Genomic DNA, 24,508 nt, shown 5'->3' with positions numbered 1-24,508 from the left:
CTGACACACTTGAGTCAAATTTTTACCTATCTTTCCTAAGAGAAGTTAGTTAACTAATCCCAAACATATAGTACACCATGAAGTCCTTAAACAATAGATGAGTAGATCACAGTTGGTATACAATACATGGTAGTCCAAAGAGAGGATACAACCATAAGGAAGATATCCTATTGGAAGATGTGTACCAACACATGTCATGGTTAAGTAAGAGTTATCCAGACTTGTAATAGGAGTTATATTAAGTAATGAAGATAATTAAGATATCCTATTAGAAGGTGTAAACCAATACAAGTAATGAGTAAGTAAAATTTTCTAGACGTGTGAAACAACTGATAGTAAGTGATAACTATGAGTCATATGAGGTAGTATAGACCATGATGAGTCAATCATGGGAGATAAGGAAGAGAGATATGAATAAAATATGATTACTTACATGGTAGAGTTGTTAATCATATATGATTCACTTGAGAGTCATTATGTGATGGACTGGAACATCATAAACATTTGGTAGGAGTACAATAAGAAGCCAAGTGCTAAACAATAGTGCAAGAATTATGTTCCAAAAACCATGGGAACTGTGTCAAGAACATTAGGTCCATAGCCTTACGATACAATAACTTGGAAGTATAGGAGCTATATTCCAATAGTTATGTGTCTAGAATAGTGATGTTAGAACCAGACATATCATCGAAGTAGTCCTCAACAAAATGGAAGCTAAGTAAGTACTTCCAAAGAAAATTAGGTTAACCACAACTATCCTAGACCACTTTGTTTCAAGTTTATCTCATTGCAAATGTGCAATTAAGGTAAAGGTTGAGACAAATAGTAGAATTCCCTATATATGTGCTAAGTATCACGATATAAACCTATATTATGTGGTGTTATATACTACACATCAGAGCCTGATGTTTAGAGATGTCTTACTCAACTATTTTATTCAGGCCTATGATGATGTGTATTATATGCACAAAGCTGAATCTTCTTGGATTTTTATTGGATTTTCATTGATTGACTAGATCCATACATGAAGTTCGACTTTGATATGCAAATGCATGTTGCAATATCAAGTCCTTACTTGATGTTAAAGATCTAGAGGGTAATGATATTCGTGTGAGGAAGTGACGAAATCTGAAGATTCTGAAGACAAGAAGAAGGTTCATCAGATAAAGGAAACAAAGTTGTGGGAAGCAACCACAACACTCTGAAGGAAGTACCAACCTAAACTCATGCTTTACCTCAACAGAGGTGTACTTAGTACATGAGAAGCATGAAGGTAAGAAATATGGTGATTATGGTGAAGCTGAAGGAGATCCATAGTCAACATAGAAGACGGAATGCATGGGAAATCACTTAGGATACTATAATCATAGTGTCAGCTAGTGGTTTTCTTGCAAAATAAACCCTGAATGAAGGAAGATGATTTGTGAAACCATAGCAGATATAAGAAGACCATAGTTGATATCAGAAGACCACAATTGGTATAATATCAATACTACGAGAGAAAGTAGAAGATGTCTCGTCCAGTTGATCAGAACCTATAATAGTATCCATTTTTTTTTAGATATCAAATAGCCACAGTTGGTATAATAACCACAGCTGGTATCAGTTGGTATTACGAATAGTCCACAATTTAATTAGTTGTAACCAAAGTTTGTGAACAAATAAAAATCTTGTCAGCCAAATAGCTAGATCTATAAACATTTAGTCAAAGGATTCACATTAGATGTCCCCAATTGAGAGGATACACCACAAAGTTTCTTCACAAGACCTTAGAAGAATATAAATCATACGCCACACCTAGACCCATATTCTAACCATCAATCCAATGGTTGGAATAAAAGGAATTGAAGACCATAAGAAAACTCTAAGGGGTATAGTAAAGATTGAGTTGGATGTACAATAACTCAACACTTTGAGCATAATAGAAGAAGAAGGTCTGAACTGAGAGGAAGTTCGATCTTATTTTCATAAGATTGATGAACAATACTTTCAGAAGGAAGTCAGACCAGAAGCCGAGGTTTATACCTCGAGGAAGTAAGAAGTGGACTATAACTTGAGAAAGTGAGTAATATTTAATCAGAAGTACGAAAGCTCAAGTGAAATAAGTATAATGAAGTTGGACGAAGGGAATACCGTAGACCAATAAAGCCCAAGAGGGTCAAAGAATGAAGAAGATTGAACATACCAATATCAAAGACTAATAGAAGGATTCCTTTCATGGAACCTAAATAACCAAAAAAAAAAATAGTTATAGATATCAACTATAAACCATGATTGGATGGACTCAATGAGTCTAATCCATTATTAGAAAAATAAACCATCATGACCAATTCTATAGTTAGTACCCTACTTAGTACCATTATTGCAATTTTGGTACTAAGGGAAAACAAAGACCTATTTTATCAAATAGGAGAATGTTATCCAATTAGTCCTCAATTAAGACTGTCAGGACAAGAAGAAGTCTCAATCATTGAATCTTCAATGAGAAAGGAAACAAGCTTATAGAGTTGAAAGAAATCAAATAATTAAAGTTAGAAGCCATGGCTCAGAGATAGGTATCGGAGAACGGGAGTAAGAAATAATGTTCAGAGACAAACCCTAAGGGATTCCAGAAAGAATCTGGACAAGGGATATATTCAATTATATCCAGTGAGATCACCACGGAGTTCGAGAAAAGTCGTAGTCCGCACAAGTCAGATCCACACTTCGGAAACGTGAGAGAGATCAAACTTCGAGGACGAAGTTTAGTTTAAGGGGTAGAGACTGTAATATCCCAGGTATTGGGGTTACAAAAAATAGAGGAAACAGATGTTTGCATTGCATTCATGCATAGAAAATCTGGGGAATTTTCGCGCTTTAAAGTAAAACAGTCCACGATGAGTCGAAGTTTCACTTGACATTGGTGGAATTGAAGTAGCTCATCAAGTCAAGCGCTATAAACCTCAAAGTGACTTTGCTAAAACCTTGTTTTGGGTAGAGATAATTTGATCTAAGGGGTTAGATCAAATGGAACTAATAATCAACACAACAACACTTTACTCAATGATCAATTGCTTGATCTTATAAAGGATTACAACATGGTTATCCTTGCCATAATATATGAACATACATCTATTTGGAAATCAAGTAACAATAAATGAAGAAACTATTCTTCACTCATCTTTTCCATGTCTTAAAACTAATCCATAATCCTACCATGAAATCCCATGGTATACATTCCACTTCAACATTGGAATTATAACAAGAAGATCCACTCCAGAAATAGATATTCTTCTCCATTACAAGTTATTACACATCAAACCTAGAGAGGTGAGAGTTCTATATTATTTATTAGAGAAGCAATAACAAACCTGGAGCTAAACCTTGGATATACATCCAAGTTTTCAAATCATCATCTTTAAGAGGAACCCTAGAGTATTATTCAAAACATAGCTTTACCTATTTAAGAATAAAGGACAACCATTGAACTAGAGTATTAGGAGTACACCATAACCCTAGAATAACTATTCCTATATGAGAGAACTCAAGTTATGGTGTTACACTCAAGTTAATGAGGCAACACTTGGACTTGGGAAAGAGAACCATCCATATACCCGGATGATTATATCATCATTCCCTGGAAAGAACCCTAAGAATTATCTCGGGCAATCTCCTAGGATATAAACTATAGAGGCCACCATAATAACTCATCTTAGAAAATAAAATAGAAGTGTTATACCTTAATTCATCAATACAATACTTGATCATGGAACTGAGAAACCTAATTAATGAGAGATAATTTAGGAAGCCAAATCTTGATCATCATAAATTGAGTGATGATCATAAACCCTAAGAACTTAAGGTAGAGATATTAAGAACAAGTTGATCATGTTTAATCCATGATCATGCTCTTGATGTATGTGAGGATAAGTTAAACCCTAAAAGGATAAGCAGATATCATTAGCCACATGAAATTATAAGGAGATCAATAATAAACAACCCTAGACTTATATCCCAACCTTTACTTGTGAACCACTTGGTGATCACAATTAGAATCCTACCATATCTATAGTTCATCAATTAATGAACCTAAGGGAACCTTAGAGTTAAACACTATACTTCATATGGTGAGAAACCATATATCCATATGACCAAAGTTAACTATAAAAAGAACTATAATCAATATAGTTACTTTAATGATAAGTTAGGGATAATAATAGGAATTAATTGGTAGAAGATAAAACCTATTCTCAAATCATTAGTAATTAGAGAAGCACATAAGATATGAAGCAAGTAACCATATTACCATGGTTAGGGGAGATTCAACCCTAGCTCATGCAATATGATGTCATTTCATCTCTATAACCTAGAATTATGCCTTAACCCTAGTTTGGGTAGCACTTGAGTGATTACAACTAAAACCTAAGCCATAGTTGAGATTCAAACCAATTGCCATAAGATGAATATGATGAGAACCTAGAATTGCTCACTAGTTCAAGCTTATGCTTAAATATGGAACTTAAGAATAATCTGGTGCTAAACTTTATAATTAGACCCATAGGTGGTGATCAACCACTTATCATTATAACTAAGACCCAAACTTGAGGAGAGTAATATCTACTCTAGGTAATTCAAGGTGTTATTAAATATAATCCTAGTACCACTTTTGAAATGTGGTTATAATAAAAAACCACAAAACTTTAACAAGAAAGTGCTCACTTTAAATAATATGCAAGAGACCAATTTCTCAAATAGAAACCAAACCTTAAGAACAATCTCTGAAATACTTTGGGTTGAAAGCATCACCCATAATAATCATTCAAAATAAAATTGATACATAAGATAAGAGGAATTAAAATAGTGCATAAAAAAATCATGCTTAATTAAAAATTTACAATAAAGCTAACTTATGTCAAATGATTATTCCAGAATAACTCAGAAATACAAAGGCCCTTTATTTAGTCCTAAAATGTTCACAGTATAATTACCTGCAGGGTATAAAAATAATTTGAATTGGATTTATAAACAGAATTCAAAACACTAAAAAGAGAAAAAGAAAACGAGAAAAGAAAATAAGAAAGAAGAGAGGCTTACCGGATGGGCCACCGCAGCCCAGCACCACAAACCACTAAGCAACCCAGCAGCAGCCCAAGGCCCAGCTCCAAACAGCAGCCCAACACCAGCCCGTACCTCTTCGCTCGGATAAAGACGAGACGAACGTGTTCGTCTTCGTCTCCTTCTCCACTCGCACAGGAGCTCGACACGGCGATGCTAGCGCCACGTCCCGCGGTCGCCGCCGCCGTTGTGGACCGCCAGCTCGCTTCGGAGACCCTATAAAGCGCCGCGGTAGCCTCAATTTCTCCTTTCTTCGTCTCATTTGCGCCGAAACCGAAACCCTAGCTCGCCGGTGCTCTTCTCGTCCCACCAATTCCGGCCATCCCGAGCCAACCGCTAGGTCCGGGAGGTGCGCCCCGTCGCCCTAGTCATCCTGGTGGAGTACCGCGTCCAGGGGAGCTCTGGGGAGGAAGAATTTAGCTGTTCCCTTCCGCGGTTCTGCGAGGGAAAAGTCGACCGTAGCGTCGTCTCCGGCCATCTCCTTCGCCAATTCGAAGCATTACGCGGCAAGGGTGAGTATGCGCTTCTCGACGACCTACTATTAGCCTTTATCATCCGCCGTAGCTCACTAGCGTCGTAGTCCGCCGTTCGCCGCCGTTGTTTGAGCTCGCCGGAGCTACTCCGGCGACCATTAGGCGCGGCGCCGCCACCTTCTGGTTCAGCACCGTGCCGCGCATCCACCCAACCCCTTCGTACAGACGCGGGAGCACCGAATCCGCGCCGTCATCCCCGACTGGCCGTCGGCCTGGAGCTTCCTTGGCCACGTTGGCCATTTGACCAGTCCACGCCTTCGTGGCTGTGGACGTGGAGGTTGGACCCACTGGTCAGTGACCACGGGTAGAACCAGCCGGGTACATTTAGCTATTCTTCTGTTTTAATTTCAAATTCATAATTGCTGCAACTTCAAATGAATTTAGAAAATTCAATTTAAATCAGAAAAATACAAATGAGATATCAAAATTCTTAGAAAAGAAAAATCTATCCAATAAAAATACAATATGAAATTTTTATTTTTAATAAAAATTCAATTATTTAATACTTATTAAATGAGCCTTTTCTTTAATTCCAAATTGAATTAAAAATTCAATAAATTGGAAAACCTTCTAAAATAAATAAAAACCAGTAAGAAAAATAAAGAAAACATTAAAGTTATTTTCCTTTATTTGTTATTTTGTTAAATCTTTATTAGTGGAAATTTAAACCCTAATTAATAATTACCTTACTTATTAATTGTTTAAAAATAATAAAATGCCAAATTCAATATTATTTTTAACTCCAAGCTACTAATAACTTCAACTTTAACATGAAGTTATTAATCATAGAATTAAATGGTTAATAACAAACCCTAAATTCCACATAGAATGATTTTATAACCCTATCATTTCATGTGACTCCTAAAACCCTAAATTAATTAGGAGCCCTAGTTCCATTATTACCTGTGAACCTAAATTGCTTCTAACTTAAACCCTAGGTTAGAACTTGTAATCATGGTACCTTCTTTCAAATCATAGAACCATAGTAGCAACTAAATACTAGTCTTGGTCACATAAAATGTAGAAGACCATCACTAATATATGGGTATCCCATATATTCATCTTCCTCAGACCTAAATAATCAGGTAGGGTCAACCAAGTGTAAACCTAGATCCTATTACCAAAGCCATCATCCTTATTTATCCCTAATTAGCATCACACCATTGTGATGAACCCAAATAGCAACCATGCTTATTATCTTGCATTACCTAACCACACTCCACTAAACCCTACTAGTGTGAAATACTTAGGAACCATTCCATCTAAGAACCAACCCTTCTTTACTTAGGGAATTAAATAGCAAACCTAAACAATCTCAACCTAATTGATATACTTCTTATTATTTAAGAAGTATGTTCTTCAAAAGTTATTCTTTTGAAGTAAACCGAGAACCATCATCAACCCTGCTTATAAGGACCTATAAACCCTAGCCAGCTATCACTAGCAAGATAAACCAATCTTGATAGCACCCATGTGTAATTAAGTACTTAGGATGCCTAGGCTTAACTCCACCTTACAAGCCCTAGTTGTTGATGAATCCAACTATGTTGTGATCCATCTTATACTTACTCCAGAAACTACTTGGAACCAGAATAAATTATAGCAACCCACAAACCTAATTACCATACTTGTTCTTTATCAAATTACATGTTCTTCAAAAGTTATTCTTTTAAAGTATATGATAATCAATCATTAACCATGCCATATAGTACTAAAACTGACCACTGTTCTTTACTTGTTAACATTATGCCAATAATCATTCTCTTTGTGCTCAATTGATTATTATGCTTTATTATCTACCTGTTTATAATACCAAGTAATCACACCTGAATAAGAACCTTGTATGTGAATCACTCTAAAAGTGCAACACACCCTAAACCAATCATTACAACTCACTGATCCTAAATCATCGGGATTAGGTCACGCTTAGAGCGATTGCATCTCATACTTATGCATTATTGCATCCTTGCCAATCTTTTAAACATCGTCCTTACCGGACGATGATGTGATTTCAGAATTTGGAGTTATTGCGTATCGAAGACCTTGCCTGTATAATCTTGCAGTCAAGAAAGGCAAGTTCATCACTTGCTCATGTCATTTGAGTATCTTTATCAAATTACTTGCAAAGTACTATGATTATCACTATTGCATAAAAACCAAAACCACTACTTTCATAACTATGAATATGACTATGTGGTGGGCAATGGAACCATGGATTGTGTTGATATGGTGGAGGTTCCATTGCAAGGGTTAATATCCATCTAGGATTAAACAACAAATGTCGCCGAGTGATTCTTGTGCCGTAATACCCATGTTAACCATAAGATCCGGAGTGGGACGGAGTAGTCAAAAGTGTTTCCACCTCTCGTTCATCAACGGATGCGCTTACCGTAGCAGCTTGTGTCTTGCGGAGTAACTTGAGGGTGGGGAGCCCCTTCTAATTCCCCACGGTATAGCTGTTGCTTACCGTAGCGGTTGCTTGCTTGCGAACAACTTGAGGGTGGGGATCCCCTTCTAATTCCCCACGGTAATGTGGTCTATGATGGGTTGCAGCTACGGCGAAGGAGTTTGGTTAACGAGTCCCAAACCGTTGTCGTGGTCGGGGTCCACCCCGAAATTACGGGAATAATGGGACCGACGAGGACCCAGGGTCGGGGTATGCAACAAAGGGTGGGTGTTCGAGGTAGCGGAGGAACATGATTGGCTAGACCTTATACCGGGCCTCACACCATAGGAAGTGTGGACGGGAAGATCACCCGGTTGGCACCAAGGTTAAGATCTCTTATGGGTAAAGCAACACACCTCTGCAGAGTGTAAAGAACCGTGACCTGTCACTCCCTGTTCCGGGATATGGAACTGCGAACGCGGCCGGAAAGGAGCTCCATGAAGTTCTAGTAAACCGGTGAAGGCTGACGGACATAGTTCTTCCGAATAAAAGCAACCTTTTGAAGAAATGATTATGAAAACCTGCATTGGTATTAGACTTTCCGGTCTAATGCCGTAGCTAGTGCATTAAACACCTCTTTCCTATAATGAACTTGTTGAGTACGCTCGTACTCATCCCACTCTTAAATCCCACGCTTAGATATGAAGGCATCGAAGGAGGATCTACGATGTAACTCGAAGGCCGAGGAGTCAACAACTACTTCAAGAGACAAGACCTTGTCGGAGGAATCGAATACCACATCCAACAAGGAGAAAACCTAGTTTAGCCATAGAAGGGAACTAGTTTCCTAAACCTAGCTCCTACTTAGCTAGAATCTATCCATAGCCTCTATAGCTAGTTAATTACTCTACAAATGGAGTTCGTGATAAGATTAGACTACGAGTCGTTCTTCTGGAGTTTATTTGCAGTTTTACCTCATTGTAAAGTAGGAGGTCTGTGATGATTTTATGTAACGCGAGTCAATGATGTAATTCTATAGACATGCCTTGGACCCGCAAATGTTTCTGTTGTACCACTCTGAGCGATATAATACTAGTGGAACGGTATTTCATTGGTGTTATATCAGACTTGCATACTACACCATGCAGTAGTATGCCGGGTCACCACAGCATTGTCATCCGCGACGACACGAGGCGCGCGTCCTCTGCTCTGGCTCGTCGACGGGGTCGGGCCACCGCTCCCGCGTCAAGGAGGAGGACGCCTCGCCACCACTTCCACCGGCGAAGAAGCAATGGTCGGAGAAGGAGGCCGAGGCGCAGTTGGCCCTCCGTGGCGACGGCGACGAGGAGGAGTTCCCCGCCCTAAACTTCATCCTCGGCCGCTCCGTCGGACAAAGACTATCGTCACATCGCGATCGACCCGTGGCAGGCGGCGGTATGGTCCGCCAGGGACCACGACGCCAACTACGTCGACCTCGTCGGACCATCCGAGCTGCCGGTGCCAAAGGAGGAGAAGACCGACGAGGAGGAGGCCGACGATGTCGATAGCTGGTCCTTCGGGTCATCCAGCGGCGACGACCTGGACTTCAGCGCCTTCGACAACCAGCGCCGCTAGTTGTTTTTTCTAGTTTTTTAGTTTGAAATCGCGTTAAATTTGTACAAATTTCGTTCGAACTTCGTATGAATATCGTTTTGCAAATTTAAATTTAAATTTGAAAATCTATCGGGGCTGGCGTATTGGGGCGCCTGTGTGGGAGCAGCGTCCCCAAATAGAGGATGTTGTGCCGGCGTCGCCCAAACGGAGGTGCCGGCGCCCCTGCCGGCGCCTATTTGGGGGCTGCCGGTGGAGATGTTCTAAGTATTATTTTTCATAACAACTTATCTTTTCCAAAGCATATGCATGGAAGCTTTTGTTTTCACTTCTGAATGTTTAGCAAATATGCATCATTCATTTCCTCTGCTGCTAGTAGAATTAATGAAAACAACAACCAAATTGCAGAAAAAGAAAATAAGATGTTGATGCAGATTTTTAAATAGAAATATTCTTATCAACACAGAAAATACCACAGAAGCAATAACTATCTGAAAATAATTCTGGACTGACAGTGAGTGAGGTGCCGGTTGTTCGTGTCAGTTAGGCGTTGAAATGATCGAACGCCACGGACAGGATCGTAAGCCGTGGGCACGAGAGCTGAGCTGCTGCTGTGACTAGGAAGAGAATGGAGGAGCAGCAACACAGAGACGTGCCAACAGTTGGAATGGACCATGTCATCATACAAGGTGCAACCACCGGCTTCAATGATACCATCTCTCTTTTCGTCTTCTTTAAGAAGATTGGGAAATTTTCGTTTACACACGTGTGGCAATGTTTTTGTTTTTTTAGTAAATTGCAAATATTGCAGAAATACTACAGATTCGGATCCTTGCTAGGTGGTGGAACTAGCCGCGTGGTTTCTCTTGCTAAGTTAAAAAATAATAAATTATGCATGAATAATGATGTTTATCATTATTTACTATCCAATTTGGTTTTACATACCCTACCCGGAAATTCAATTTTTGTATGTAAAGTTTCACAAACTTAAGATTCTACATGTTTGTAGCATCTCACCAATATATATTATTTTATTTAGAAACATAGTTCTTGCCTTTTATAACTCATGGGACAATAGTAAAATATTCACAAAGATGAAATTTAAAAATTCTATTTTTTTTGTATAACGTGCATGTTATTGTCTTTCATATGTACGCAAAGTTTCACAGAGAAAATGCATATGTTGTGCCAGAAGGAAACACACCAGTGCTCCAAAATATACATGCACATTGGATACATAAATATAAATTGATTGAGAACTTCCAAATTTTCTTGCATAGGATAATATTTTTTTAACAGGGAAGGCCCCGAAGGTTCAAGAAGCTTCATTAATCATCGGTTGAGTTACAAATTACAATAAGGCCACACAGAAAAGGTGAAATTACAACACAACCTGATATTTTTGTACAAGGGACCCTAGATGTAAACTGGAAAACACGATAATGTCCTTCTCCTTCTCCACCTTGCCGGAGCTTCACAACGCAATCAACCTAGGCATTGCAGGGGATGGAATCACTTGGGACGAGCTAGTGGGATCAAGTTGGGCTTCCTCGATGGCATGTTATCCTGGAGGTTGAATAGATTTGTCATCTGCTGGCTGGAAGGAACCGAAGCTCACGAGCGAGATGGGAGTGGTAGCCCTTTAACCATCTGTATTGACAACGATCATGGAGCTATCGTGGATGAACTCTTGGGACTAGCTTCTGAAGCCCTAGAGCAGAGTCAACACCCAACAGCAGAAGGCATATAGATCTCCCTTCTCTAGATCATTACAAGAAGAGAGGGGGATTCCATAACTTCACTTTCAGTCGATCTGCGGGATAAAGGCCCTTTATTTGTGGAGATCCAACAGCCCACCCTCCTCGCCGCCTCCGGTCCTGACCATCAGAGCACCACTTCAGGGAAGGTAACCGCTATCCGGTTCCACATCCTGGCCAAAAGACCTAGAAACCACCTCCCTCCATAACACCAATGATCGCAAACCGCAGAAAAACCCTAGATCTACTACATCTACTACTACTACTATGCATAACCCTAACACCGGCGCCTCTCTTAGTCCATCTTTGACCGGCTACTATGGCGGGGAGGACATCAGATCGGTGGACTCTCAAGGTATTGTAGCTGCTCAAGAGGGGTCACGGGGAGAGGCGGTGGTGACTTTTGAACTGATGATACGACTAGACATACAATAATCATTTGCTTCCAAAACACATGCTCCTCACTGCCGATTTGAGTTTAGTGGAGCAAATGGTGCTACTCTAGAGAAATAAGAATTTCTTGTTTTGTATAGATTTTGGAGACAATTAGATTATACCATTTCAAAAGTAATGCTAAATACTTTGTTCCAAAAATGTTAATTGGGGTAGATGCTTGCACTAGGCCGCTTTTGTTTACTGGATCCCACTTTTTAGGTCACATATATATCTCACAGAAAGAAAAATCCTTTTTCCCTTGCTGGGCTTTTTCATGATAAAAACAAACAAATGGAGCATGTCATACATTCCATGGGCCCTAGTGTGATGACCCAGCAAGGTACTAAGAGCATCTCCACCGGTGCCCCCCATAGCGGTCCCGATAGCATTTTGGGGGCCGGCAACGAAAATGGGCTCGCACCGGTGCGGCCCAAACGGCGCCGGCTAATTTTCGAGCCCAATAGAATCGCCGGCAACCCCGTGCCGGCCCCTTCGCTAAGGGCGCGAATCGGGCGCGCCGGCACCTCGCGGCACGACTGAAAACGAGCGTGGGCTCCGCCTGGCAGCCAGACACAACGCCATCTCCTACACACGCTCGAGCCGACTCCCACCCCTCAGCAGCGTTTCGCCATTGTCAGGTACCCTGCTCTTACTTGGTCTGAGGCTCAGATGTGGGAGGTGGTGAACGCCTGTGTGATCGTCCACAACATGATTATTGAGAGCGAGCGCGACGCACCTGTGCAGGATGAGACTAGCTGAGGTAGAGCATGTACCCCAAGAATTTGCTGTTTTTCTTCATATGCACAATGAAATTCGAGATGCAGGTGTCCATGAAGGTGGATTTAGCTGCGCATTTGTGGGCGAGGAGAGGAGCCGCCAACAATGCATGATTTTATTTCTATTTGTTTGCCTGTAGTACTATTTGTTTGTTGGATTGTATGAATAATTTAAGTACTATTTATTTGATTGATTGTATTTAAGTACTATTTGTTTGATTGATTGTATGCATAATTTAATTTTATTTGTGTGATTGTATGAATAAAATGTGATTGATATGTTGTTTCAAAATATTGTAAAAAGAACAAAAAAAAAAAATTGGGGACCGCCGTTTGAAAGGCGCCGGTGTGGGAACAGCGTCCCCAAATGAAGGATGTACTGTCGGTGCCCCCATACAAAAGTGCCGGCGTCCCTGCCGGCGACTATTTGGGGCCGCCGGTGGATATGCTCTAACGGGCCAATAAAGTGGGTATAGTAGACGAGCATATAAGAATGGGCCCGGAAATGGATGTTGTTATTTTAGCTGCATGGCTCAAACCATCTATTGGCATGAATGAGTTTCAGTAGAATTTTGCAGTTCTACGTTTCATGTTTCATGTGATCTGCATATAAACGGCAATACTAACAAAGTAACCTGCACAAATTTTGTCTCAAGTGACAGTGACATGAACTTATTTTTTTGCAAAAGTTCCACCGATCTATTAATAATCATCAACAGTAGTACAAAGATGTCTAAAAGTAATAAAAATTACAAATAGGTCAGTGGACCACCTAGCGACGACTACATACATTAGCACGAGCCGAAGGCGCGCCACCGTCCTCGCTCCTCCATCACCGGAGCCAGGCAAAGCTTGTCGTAGTCGACGGACGGGAAGTCGTCATGCTAAGGCTCCAAAGGACCAGCGCACCAGAGCAGCAACCATCGCCAATGATGACAACCGTAGATCGGAAAAGACTGACCTGAAACCACACTATCGAACACGAAAGACCACCGGATTACGGGACATCCGCCGGACACACAACTCCACACGCCCTACGCCGACGGTAGATGCACCACCGGAGCGAGGATAGGACGGGGAGGACCTTATTCTGACTTCAGGAAGTAGCCGTCGCCTCACCATCCCAAAGAAGACACTGAGAACAAACTAAATGAAGAACTAAAACCTTCCCGCCAGAGAGAGGCCGCAGTCCACCATACCTCCAAGGCCCCAAGGCCACCAAAGGTGGAACGGACCGACAGCGTCGCTGATGAGAAGGACGAAGCCCTAGATGGGTTTTTGAGCCGCCTCCTGATCCCGCAGTGACATGAACTTCAGTGTACCACATCACGCTGCAGCAAAGAATTCAGCATCAGTGCATAAAACGGAGCATAGTTCACCACGAGTGCACTTCACCGTAACGTGATGTACTGCAGCCCAAAAGAAAGCAATGTCTCCATACCGACTTTAGCCATCTTCATTGTATCATTCTCATCATCTGCATTTTTCACAAATGTCTGCAAACCGGCAACTTCACTGCCATGATGTGTTACATTACATCTCTGCACTTGCAGTTCCCTTCCATGGTTCAGATAGTTGCTGCTTCATTCTCATGATAGCACGAGCAGACTCGATTGGGCGATAGTCGATTATGAGATGAGCACATATTTTTGCTTGAGTTAAAAATAAAAACTTGTAATGATTAGCTATACCGCATCGCACACAGAAAATAACAGTTCTGTCCCTGATGTAGTTTTTTTCCTTCATATAAACAAGGGATTTGCTTAGTTCTCAGTTCGTGCTCGGTGAAGGACTACACTGTTTGATTGCACGTGATTCGTGCATATGAACCGCATGTTGGGTTGCAATTGAATTTTTTCAGTTGCAACTAAAAAAAATTAGTTCCAACCTGAGGATGCACCTAAGAAAAAAAAATACGGACCGTTAAATTTTGCTTCAGGATTCGTGCTAGCTATCAATTGTAACATGAGTTGAAACTAAAATTTGATGACATCGTAAATAAGAAGAACAAAGTAAATTCTCACTGAGAAATAGTCACACTCTATAAATAAACAAGTGAGGGTGGGGGAAATGTGATGGGCCTGGCAGATACTAATTGGTGAGAATGTGATGATACAGCGAGATACTAATGGGCCAGTAAAATGGCCCTGTGGGACGAGCAAATAAAAATCGCCAAAGAGACTTCAGTAATCATGTAACCTTCATCAATAAAAAATCCCCAAAGAGACTTCTAAAATGGCCCCTACGGGACGAGCAAATAACAATATCTCTGAACTGAACAAACTAAATCACCAAAGCTAACCATGATTATTCATCATCATCAATCACCTGACCAATCTAACCTGCAACTTGACAAGAAAGAAAAGAGCAGAAAAAGGCAGTATCCTGAGTTCCTGACTACAGCTAAATATTTTTTGAGTGTCTGCTGGTCGTATGAAGCATCGATCACCTGTCTATCACTAACACACTATCCATCGATCAGACTGTGTAGTTGTGGTTGATGGTATCGATGTCGAGCCCCTTGAGCTTCACCACGGAGTCAACGTGGCCCTTGAGCGTGTGCAGCTCCCTCAGCCTGGCGATCTCGGCGCGCCGCTTGGCCTGCTCGGCGAGCTCCGAGAGCTCGCTCTTATCCTCGCTGGCGCCAACGCCGGACGGCTCGGCACCGTCGCTGGGTGCGTGCAGGCCGTGCAGCGACCTCTGCGCGACAGCCCACTCCGCCTTGCGCTTGTCCGTGCCGTAGTCCACCCCCTGCGCGAACGCCGTCTTGCCGTCGAACACGTTGCTCCACCCCCTGCCGGAGAGGAAGTACCTGATGGCGAACTTGAGCACGTCGAGCGGGACGTAGGTGACGATGGAGAAGAGCCAGATGACGCCAGCCCAGCCCCATCCGACGCCCTTCATCTTGGCAAATGGCATGTCTGCGTACACGGCGATCAGCGTCGCCACCAGCTGGGCCGCCATGAACGCCAGCACGAGCAGGGCACCCGGCCGCTCCACGTACGACCAGCTCCTCGATCGTGTCACGAAGATGAGCGCTTGGCTGATGATGCTCACCTGCAGGTACACCGCTGCCATCAGCTCCTCCGTGCTCCCGCCAATCGGGTGCACGTGTAATATCCTCTGCAAAATGCAACGACAATAATGTCAGCGCAGGAACGGTGGCCGGCGTTTGTAGTTCCTGTGAAAAGAAAGGTAGAGACCGTGAAGAAGTCGGTGGAGTAGACGGCCCAGAAGAAGAGGACGGTGGCGAGGGCCTGGTAGGTGCCCAGGACGATGCCGGTGGCGAAGATCTCATTGAGGCGCCACGAGTCGGGGGTCGGCGACGGCTTGACTCTGTCCTTGGAGATGGTCATGATGGTGCCGTCGTTGAGGATGGCGATGATGAGCACCATGAACGGCGAGAAGTCGAACTGCCAGATGAGCGCGAGGAGTAGGAAGCCCAGAACGACGCGGATGGTGATGGACACAGCGTAGATGGTGTAGTTCTTCATCCGCTGGAATATCGCCCTGCTCGTCAGCACGGCGCTGATGATCACGCTCAGCCCGGGCTCCGTGAGCACGATGTCCGACGCGCTCCGGGCGGCGTCGGTGGCATCAGCGACCGCAATGCCGATGTCTGCCTTCTTGAGCGCAGGAGCGTCGTTTACGCCGTCCCCAGTCATGCCGCATATGTGCTTCCGCTCTTGCAGCCGTCGCACGATCTCGTACTTGTGCTCCGGGAACACGCCGGCGAAGCCGTCCGCCTTCTCGATGAGTTCGTCGACGTCCATGCCGCAGCTGTCGCCGCCCTTGAGGAGAGAGGTCGAGGGGTACATGTTGGTGCCCATGCCGAGGCGGCGTCCAGTCTCCTTGCCAATGGCCAGCTGGTCACCCGTGATCATCTTGACGTTCACACCCAGGTGGAGCGCGCGGCGGATGGTCTCTGCACTGTCGTGCCGCGGTGGGTCGAACAGCGGCAGCACGGCGAGGAACTGCCACGGAGACCCCTTCCCCTCCTTGCTCCGCTCCGGCACGCTCTGCCGCGCCACGGCGAGCGACCGCAGCCCACGGTCGGCGAACTTGCCGATGATGGCGTGCACGCGCCGGCGGACGTCCTCACGCAGCCCGCACAGATCAATGATCTGCTCAGGCGCACCCTTGCTGACGCGGTGCCACGTCCCATCGGCGCCGTCAACGTAGGTTATGGCCGTGCGCTTGTCCACAGGGTTGAAGGGCATGAAGTGCACCTCCTGGATGCCAGCGCGGGCCTCACTGGGGTCGGCGAGCATGCCGACGATGGACGCGTCGATGGCATCCTGGTTTTCCGTCCTCGAAGCCCGGGCAGCGTAGAGCACCACGCCGTCCTTGTCCACGTCCCTGACAAAGGACTCGATCATGTTCTTGTCGACGGTTAGCTTGTTGAGCGTGAGGGTGCCCGTCTTGTCGCTGCAGAGCACGTCCATGCCGGCCATCTCCTCGATGGCGGTCATCCGCTTGGTGATGGCGCCCTGCTGCGAGAGGCGGTGCGATCCGATGGCCATGGTGACGGAGAGCACGGTGGGCATGGCGATCGGGATTCCGCCGATGAGGAGCACGAGCAGGTTATCGATGCCGTCGCGGTACGCCCGGTGCTGGATCGGGTACATGACGATTATCTCTACCAGCATGCCGACGGCGATTGAGACGATGCAGAAATTTCCGATCGCCGTCAGAACCTGATCCATCCATCATTGACAAAGCCCCATTAGTACCGGTCATAAAGTGTTTGAGAGTGAACAAAATAAATACGTGGTCAGTTCTTCCACGTACGTACGTACCTTTTGGAAGTGGCCGACGTTGTTGGTGGAGTCGACGAGGTGGGCGGCCTTGCCAAAGAAGGTGTGGACGCCGGTGGCGATGACGACGGCCTCGATCTCGCCCTGCTTGCACGTCGAACCCGAGTACACGGGGTCGCCGGGGATCTTGGTGACGGGCATGGACTCACCGGTGAGTGCCGACTGGTCGATCTTGAGAGGGTCACCTTCGAGAAGCCGCGCGTCGGCGGGAATGATGTCTCCGAGCTTGATGCTGACGATGTCTCCTGGGACGAGGATGGCGGCGTCCTGCTCCGACCACTTGCCGCCCCGGAGCACCTTGGTCTGCGGCGCCAGGCTCGCCATCAGCGCCGCCGCGGCGTTGCCGGCGTTGTTCTCCTCGATGAAGCTGATGGTGGAGTTGATGATGAGGAGGGTGACGATGCCCACGAAGTCCTGCCAGTCCGGGGGCTTGCCGCCGCCGTTGGCGAGGGCGATGGCCATGATGGCAGCGGATTCCATGACCCACGACAGTGGGTTCCACATGAACCCCAGGAACTTGAGGAACTTGCTCTCCTGCAGATCCACACGGATGAATACATACGCATGCACGATGAAGAATCGATCTACGGCACTTACGGGTTCTCCGTAGATCGGATCGGATAGTAGTGAGATTAAGGTACCTTCTTCTCCTCGAGTTTGTTGGGACCGAAGGTCTCGAGGCGGCGGGCGGCATCGTCGACGGAGAGGCCGTGCGGCGAGCACTGGAGCACTGAGAACACCTCCGCGATCGGGATCGCCTCCTGATCAAAACACGTACAGTACAACCGATCGAGTTACGTTAGCAATTAAACCGTACGGCGTGCATGCATGTTGGAGTTAAGATCCGAGGAGCCGAGGATGAGGACTTACAAGATCCACACTCTCGTTCCGGAGATCTTCGAGCGAGGCGGCCATGGCCGCCGGCGTTCGAGGTATCGAGCTCCCTCTCTCGGATCTGAGAGCTAACAGATTGTAACTAATCGCTAAATTTGTTGGCTGTTATGGCACCATGAGCAATTTTTCACGGCGGCTAAAGAGGTGGTGGCTGCTGAGCGAAGTCACAGAATGTCAATTGTCACAAGTGTTAAAACCCTTCCCGTAATGTCAGGAGATCTTATTTTCCACTGATTTGCATGCAGCGAAATTTTTGGTACAGTTAAATTGTTTTTTTTAGCAGCGCCTCGTAGAACAAGCCTAGCACCGTCAGATTAGCATCAGGCAAGAGTTGATTCGTTATCTCAGAACGTGCGTACGTATCTCAATCCGGTAGTTTTGCATGCAACGGGCCCATAGAGTTTGGTGTGCTTTCTAAAACTAACTCCACCTAAAAATCATGCACGTACGATCCCGCATAAGAAAATTAAGGAAAATTTTGATTTGTTTCCACCGAACACTTGCAGCAATTTAACTCTATTTTCTTAGGGTGCAAGTTTGTGCTCTATATGGAAGCATTGACTTTTATCGATTGAACGCGGCCGCGTAGTCATATTATTCGGATTCCACCCCAAATTAAAAAAAGACTCATATTTTTCGGGTGAAGAAAACATTTTTCTGACCGGTAGAAACCTTTTTTCGGTGATATGGTAATACTTTTTAAGTGTTTTCAAAACATATTTTAATCATTACACATGTTTCCCTTCACACAACACATCATAGATGCAAAGGTTTATAAATACGTACATACATTCACTCTAAGAAGGTACAGATGCACACCCTACACCCCTGAGCACCTTCGAAAAACTAAATACAAACTAAATACAAGAAACTAATTCAGTGGGTCTTCAGATTGATGAAGTCATGACACATCTTGTTGCATAATTAGGCATAATTTCCATGATTAATTCCAGAATATTAAGCATGACGATACTAACTACTAACATGTGAAACTCGAACATACTAGATGCATTTATCAACATGAATAGTAGCAGGGCAAACGGTACAACGTCCATCGCTAAACATATCGAGATATGTCGCACGTACCGATCTGGTGGAGGTGACGGTGAAGGTGTAGCAGATGATGTCGCAGCAATAACGTTGTTGATGACAACGTTGTTGACGACAGGGACGACGGGTCGAAGTAGACGGCGTTGAAGACGACGGTAGGCAGCACCGCCCGACTTGGGCGGAAAGCGACCCGTGATGAAGAACTTGAGCTGTCGCGCAGAGCGCTTCCCAAAAACCTAATTCGTCCTCTCCCGTACAGATCGCAAAGGCAAGCGATTCCGGAGACCTGCTCTCCCGTTCCCCGGTGCACGCCAGCGGGCGGGATGGAGTAGGCTACGATGGTGGCGCAAGCAGAGAGAGGTGGAAACCCTAACTCGTGTATTAGATATGTTTCTGCGGTAGCCGAGCAAGAGATTATATAGGCTCAGGAAACCCTAGGCAACGTGGGACACGCCCACGTCGCACACACGTTTAGAGTCGGTTACAGATAGTCTATGATCCGGGAGCGACCCGAACCGACTAACTGCGACGCGTCCGTCTAGGACTCTATTTGTTTTCCTGAACTGCAAAAAGAAAGGAGAGTCTCGGCTTGAGGCTTAATCCACTCACCATGAGCGCGACGCGCGTCGTGTCGTGTTGAGGAGTCGAGACGAGCGAGCGAGAGGGAGGAGGAGCGCGCGTGAACCACTCCTATTCTTACTCACTTACTAGTGGTGCAACAACACACCTTATAAGGTGGTCTAACTTCCTCCCAACTTTCTATGTGGGACTAAACTTCCCACCTCTTGCCACTCCCTAGTGACCTGCCACCAACTTGGGCTCAAACTCACAAGGCTACCACTATGTGAGCTTTGAGATTTATAGGGAAATCTGAAATCTAGTATGGGCCACTAAGTGTGGGCCCAGTATTTCAACAATTCCCCACCAGATCTCAAATCCCCATTTAAAGATTTACCAATACTCGCTGCTTGTTTATATACCAGTGTTTCACTGGAGATTGTTAAGTTGAACTTCCGCCTAGAACCTTAAGCTACATCCATTCACACTTGAACAATGGACTAAGCCTTGAATTGCAGGTTTTGCGTGAACAGGGTTTCACTCAAAGTCATAACCAGTACATGGCTGCCAGTAGCCTACCCCGCGGGTGAAGCATATGCGTCATACTTCGTGGTCTCTTCATGAGTTTACTAGAGATCACCCAAATCTCATAGATTGCGACATTTAACAATCGGACTCATATAGGTGTGTTATTTCAAGAATACTCTGTAGGACAGCATCTTTGCTAAAATAGCCAACATAAACACATTAAAGCTTGTTGCCAACCTGCCTTACAGCAATTGAGAGTTGTGCATCTTCACATAGAAATGGTTACATAATACTCTCCTCAATTAAACCACTAGTTTGTTCTTCCCAGTTCCTAATTCACAGGATCTCCAATCATAAAGGTTGGGTTACCACTATGCTGTAACATCAACGGGTCTCAAACCCATCTCCCTCGATGCACTTTCTATCATATTAGGTGATGGTCCCTTTGTAAAGGGATCTGCCAGGTTTTTGTCTGTTTGAATATACGTAACAGTTATTACTCCGGAGTTTCGTAATTTTCTGACAGACTTCAAACGTCTCTTTACGTTCTTGATGACTTCGCGTTATCCTTAGAATTGTTCACTTTGACAATTACGGTTTGATTGTCACAATTCAGAAGGATTGCCGGAACAGGTTTTCAACCACAGGCAAGTCCATCAAGAACTCATGCAATCATTCTGATTCAACAGTGGTTGTGTCTAAAGCAGTTAGTTCTGCTTCCATAGTTGACCTCATCAATATGGTTTACTTGCAAGATCTCCATAACACTGCGCCACCTCCAAAGGTATACCCACTAGTGGCGTAGAGATCAGCTACATCAGAGATCCAATTTGAATCACTATATCCTTCAAGCACAGCTGGGTGTCCTGAATAGTAAATCACAAAACTCATTGTACCACATAGGTAGCACATGACCCTATCAAGTGCATGCCAATGATCAGTACCCGGGTTAGATATGAACCTACTCAACTTGCTAACAGCAAAAGAGATGTCAGGTCTAGTCATGCCCGCTAAGTACATGAGTGAGCCAACGATCTGAGAATATCTCAATTGATCTATGGTAATCCTCCGGTTCTTGCGTAATGTCACACTGGGATCATAAGGTGTTGGAGAAGACTTGCTATCAATATAGCCGAACCGGCTCAAGATCTTCTCAACATAATGGGATTGTGTTAGAGTAATCCCACTCTCGTTCTTGATAAGTTTGATGTTCAGAATCACATTAGCTTCTCCCATGTCTTTCATATCAAAGCACTTTGACAAGAAAGACTTGACCTCGTGTATTACTTTCATGTTTGTACCAAATATCAGAATATCATCCACATACAAACACAGTATAACACCTTCGACCCCACCATGGCGATAGTAAACGCACTTGTCAGCCTCATTGACAACAAAGCCTACAGAAGTTAAAGTTCTGTCAAACTTCTCATGGCATTGCTTAGGTGCTTGTTTCAGGCCATATAAAGGTTTCAGCAACTTGCACACCTTTCTTTCTTCACCTTTTACTACAAACCCATCAGGTTGATCCATATAGATTTTCTCTTCCAACTCTCCATTAAGAAAAGTTGTCTTTATGTCCATTTGATGAACGATAAGACCATAGGAGGCAGCCATGGATAGTAGTACTCGAATGGTGGTAAGTCTAGCGACAGGTGAATAGGTGTCGAAGTAATCTTCGCCTTCTATCTGTGTGTAGCCTTTAGCTACAAGCCGCGCCTTATACTTCTCAATAGTACCATCGTGTCTTAGCTTCTTCTTGAACACCCATTTGCAGCCCACAGGCTTGCATCCATGGGGTCATTCTGATAGCTCCCAAGTTCCATTAGAAAGAACAAGTCCATCTTGTTATGGACATCTTCTTTCCAGTCATCTGCATCTGGAGATGCATATGCCTCTGCAATGGACGTGGGAGTATCATCCACAAGGTACACAATGAAATCATCACCAAAGGATTTTTCAATCCTCCATCTCTTGCTCCGTTTAGGAGCTTCATTGTCATCCTTCTCAGTAACATTCTCATGTGATTGTTCAAAATACTCATTAGATGTACTAGATTCAGGAATTATCTCAGTAGAAATTCTAGCAATACTATGCATATCTTTCATAGGAAACTTATTCTCAAAAAATGTTGCATCACGAGATTCCATAATAGTATGAACATGCATATCTGGTACCTTAGATTGAACTAATAAAAATCTATAGCCTACACTCAGTGGAGCATAACCTAGAAAGATACAATCCAATGTCTTTGGTTCGAGTTTGCGCTTCTTAGTAATTGGAATATTGAGTTTCGCCGAACATCCCCATGTGCGCAAATACGAAAGTGATGGTTTTCTCCCAACCCACTCCTCGTAAGGGGTTTTATCTTTATTCTTGTTAGGAACTCTATTCAGGACATGATATGAAGTCAACAAAGCTTCCCCCACCATGCCTTTGATAAACCAATAGTGGCTAACATGGAATTCACCAAGTCAGTCAGCGTGCAGTTTTTCCTCTCGGCAACCCCATTTGATTAGGGCGAATAGGGAGGCGTCCTCTCATGAATAATGCCATGTTCCTCACAGAATTCATCAAAGATCTTAGGAAAATATTCACCACCACGATCCGACCTAAGATGCTTGATCTTTCTCTCTAGTTGATTTTCAACTTCGGCCTTATAGAGTTTAAAGTAGTCTAAAGCTTCATCTTTAGTTCGCAACAAATAAACATAGCAAAATCTAGTCGCACCATCAATAAATATCATGAAATATCTCTTTCCACCTTTTGTCAACACACCATTCATCTCGCATAGATCATAATGTATGAGTTCTAGAGGTGCCAAGTTTCTCTCCTCGGCTGCCTTGTGAGGCTTCCGAGATTGCTTTGATTGCACACAACTATGGCACTTAGAACCTTTGTCAATGGTGAAATTCGGTATTAAACTCAAACTGGATAGCCAAGACATTAAACCAAAATTAATGTGACATAAACGAGAATGCCAAACACTGGTATCATCACTAACATTGCCACAAATATGGTTCACAGATTATTACTGAAATCAGAAAACGAAAAGCGGAACAAGCCTCCGCACTCATAGCCTTTACCAATAAATTGTTCAAACTTGGAAACAACTACTTTATTCGACTCTAAAACAACCTTAAACCCATCTCTGCATAGAAGGGAGCCGCTAACGAGATTCTTATTCATAGTAGGGACATGTTGCACGTTCTCGACCGCACGATCTTCCCCGAAGTGAACTTCAGATCTACCGTGCCAACAATACGAACAGAAGCATGTGACCCATTCCCCATCAAGACGGAAGAATCTCGGGCGACCTGGTAAGAAGTGAACATGGATATGTCAGCACACACATGAACATTAGCACCTGTACCAATCCACCAACATGGAGATTGAAATACTGAAAGAACAGTAAAAAGATTACCGTACCCATCAGCATTGCTAGCGGTCACCGTGTTGACTTGCCTCGTCTTTTTCTTGCGGTCTGCCCTCTCGGGATGCTCCTTAGAAAAGTGGCCAGTCTCTCCACGTGTAAAGCAGCTCTGGATCGCTTTGTTTATCATCATGTTCTTCTTGATGGTTGTAGTCTTCATAGGCTTATTGAAGGAGGGCTTGTTATTCCCTTTGTTCTTGTTGTAGGGTTTCTTCTGCACCATGTTGGCGCTAGACTGACACTCTCCTTTCTCAGTAGTATCCTTAGCTCGAGCTTTCTCCTCAACATCAAGAGACGCTATCAGATTTTCAACTGATATCTCCTGTCTCTTGTGTTTGAGAGTTGTGACAAAGTTCCTCCATGATGGGGGAAACTTAGCGATGATGCATCCAGCCACAAACTTGTCAGGTAAACCACACTTAAGGTGTTCAAGCTCTTTCGCAATGCACTGTATCTCATGAGCTTGTTCGACTACAGAACGGTTGTTTACCATCCTGATGTCATGGAAGCTCGCCATGATGTACAAGCTCATCGCTTCGCATCGGTTGCACCGAATTTAGCATTCAGTGCATCCCAAAGCTCTTTACCATCTATTATGTGCATGTATACATCACACAGACGATCAGCAAGAATACTCAGAACGCATCCGACGAAGAG

The 24,508-nt window shown here is 44.0% G+C and overlaps 1 protein-coding gene across 1 annotated transcript; it reads right to left on the bottom strand.

The window, feature by feature from the left end:
* Positions 1 to 15,049: 15,049 nt before the first annotated feature.
* Positions 15,050 to 18,303, bottom strand: LOC124684328 (plasma membrane ATPase-like). Its single transcript, XM_047218667.1, has 5 exons — positions 18,259 to 18,303; positions 18,030 to 18,149; positions 17,371 to 17,922; positions 15,775 to 17,268; positions 15,050 to 15,694 (listed from the first exon to the last, which is right to left on the bottom strand). Exons 1-5 carry the CDS (start codon positions 18,301 to 18,303, stop codon positions 15,050 to 15,052), a joined length of 2,856 nt encoding a protein of 951 aa, XP_047074623.1.
* Between the last annotated feature and the right edge of the window lie 6,205 nt (positions 18,304 to 24,508).

The sequence above is a fragment of the Lolium rigidum genome, chromosome 1 (genome assembly GCF_022539505.1).
Source record: "Lolium rigidum isolate FL_2022 chromosome 1, APGP_CSIRO_Lrig_0.1, whole genome shotgun sequence".
In the NCBI taxonomy this organism is placed as follows: domain Eukaryota; kingdom Viridiplantae; phylum Streptophyta; class Magnoliopsida; order Poales; family Poaceae; genus Lolium; species Lolium rigidum.
This window is presented reverse-complemented; position numbering and strand designations above follow the sequence as displayed.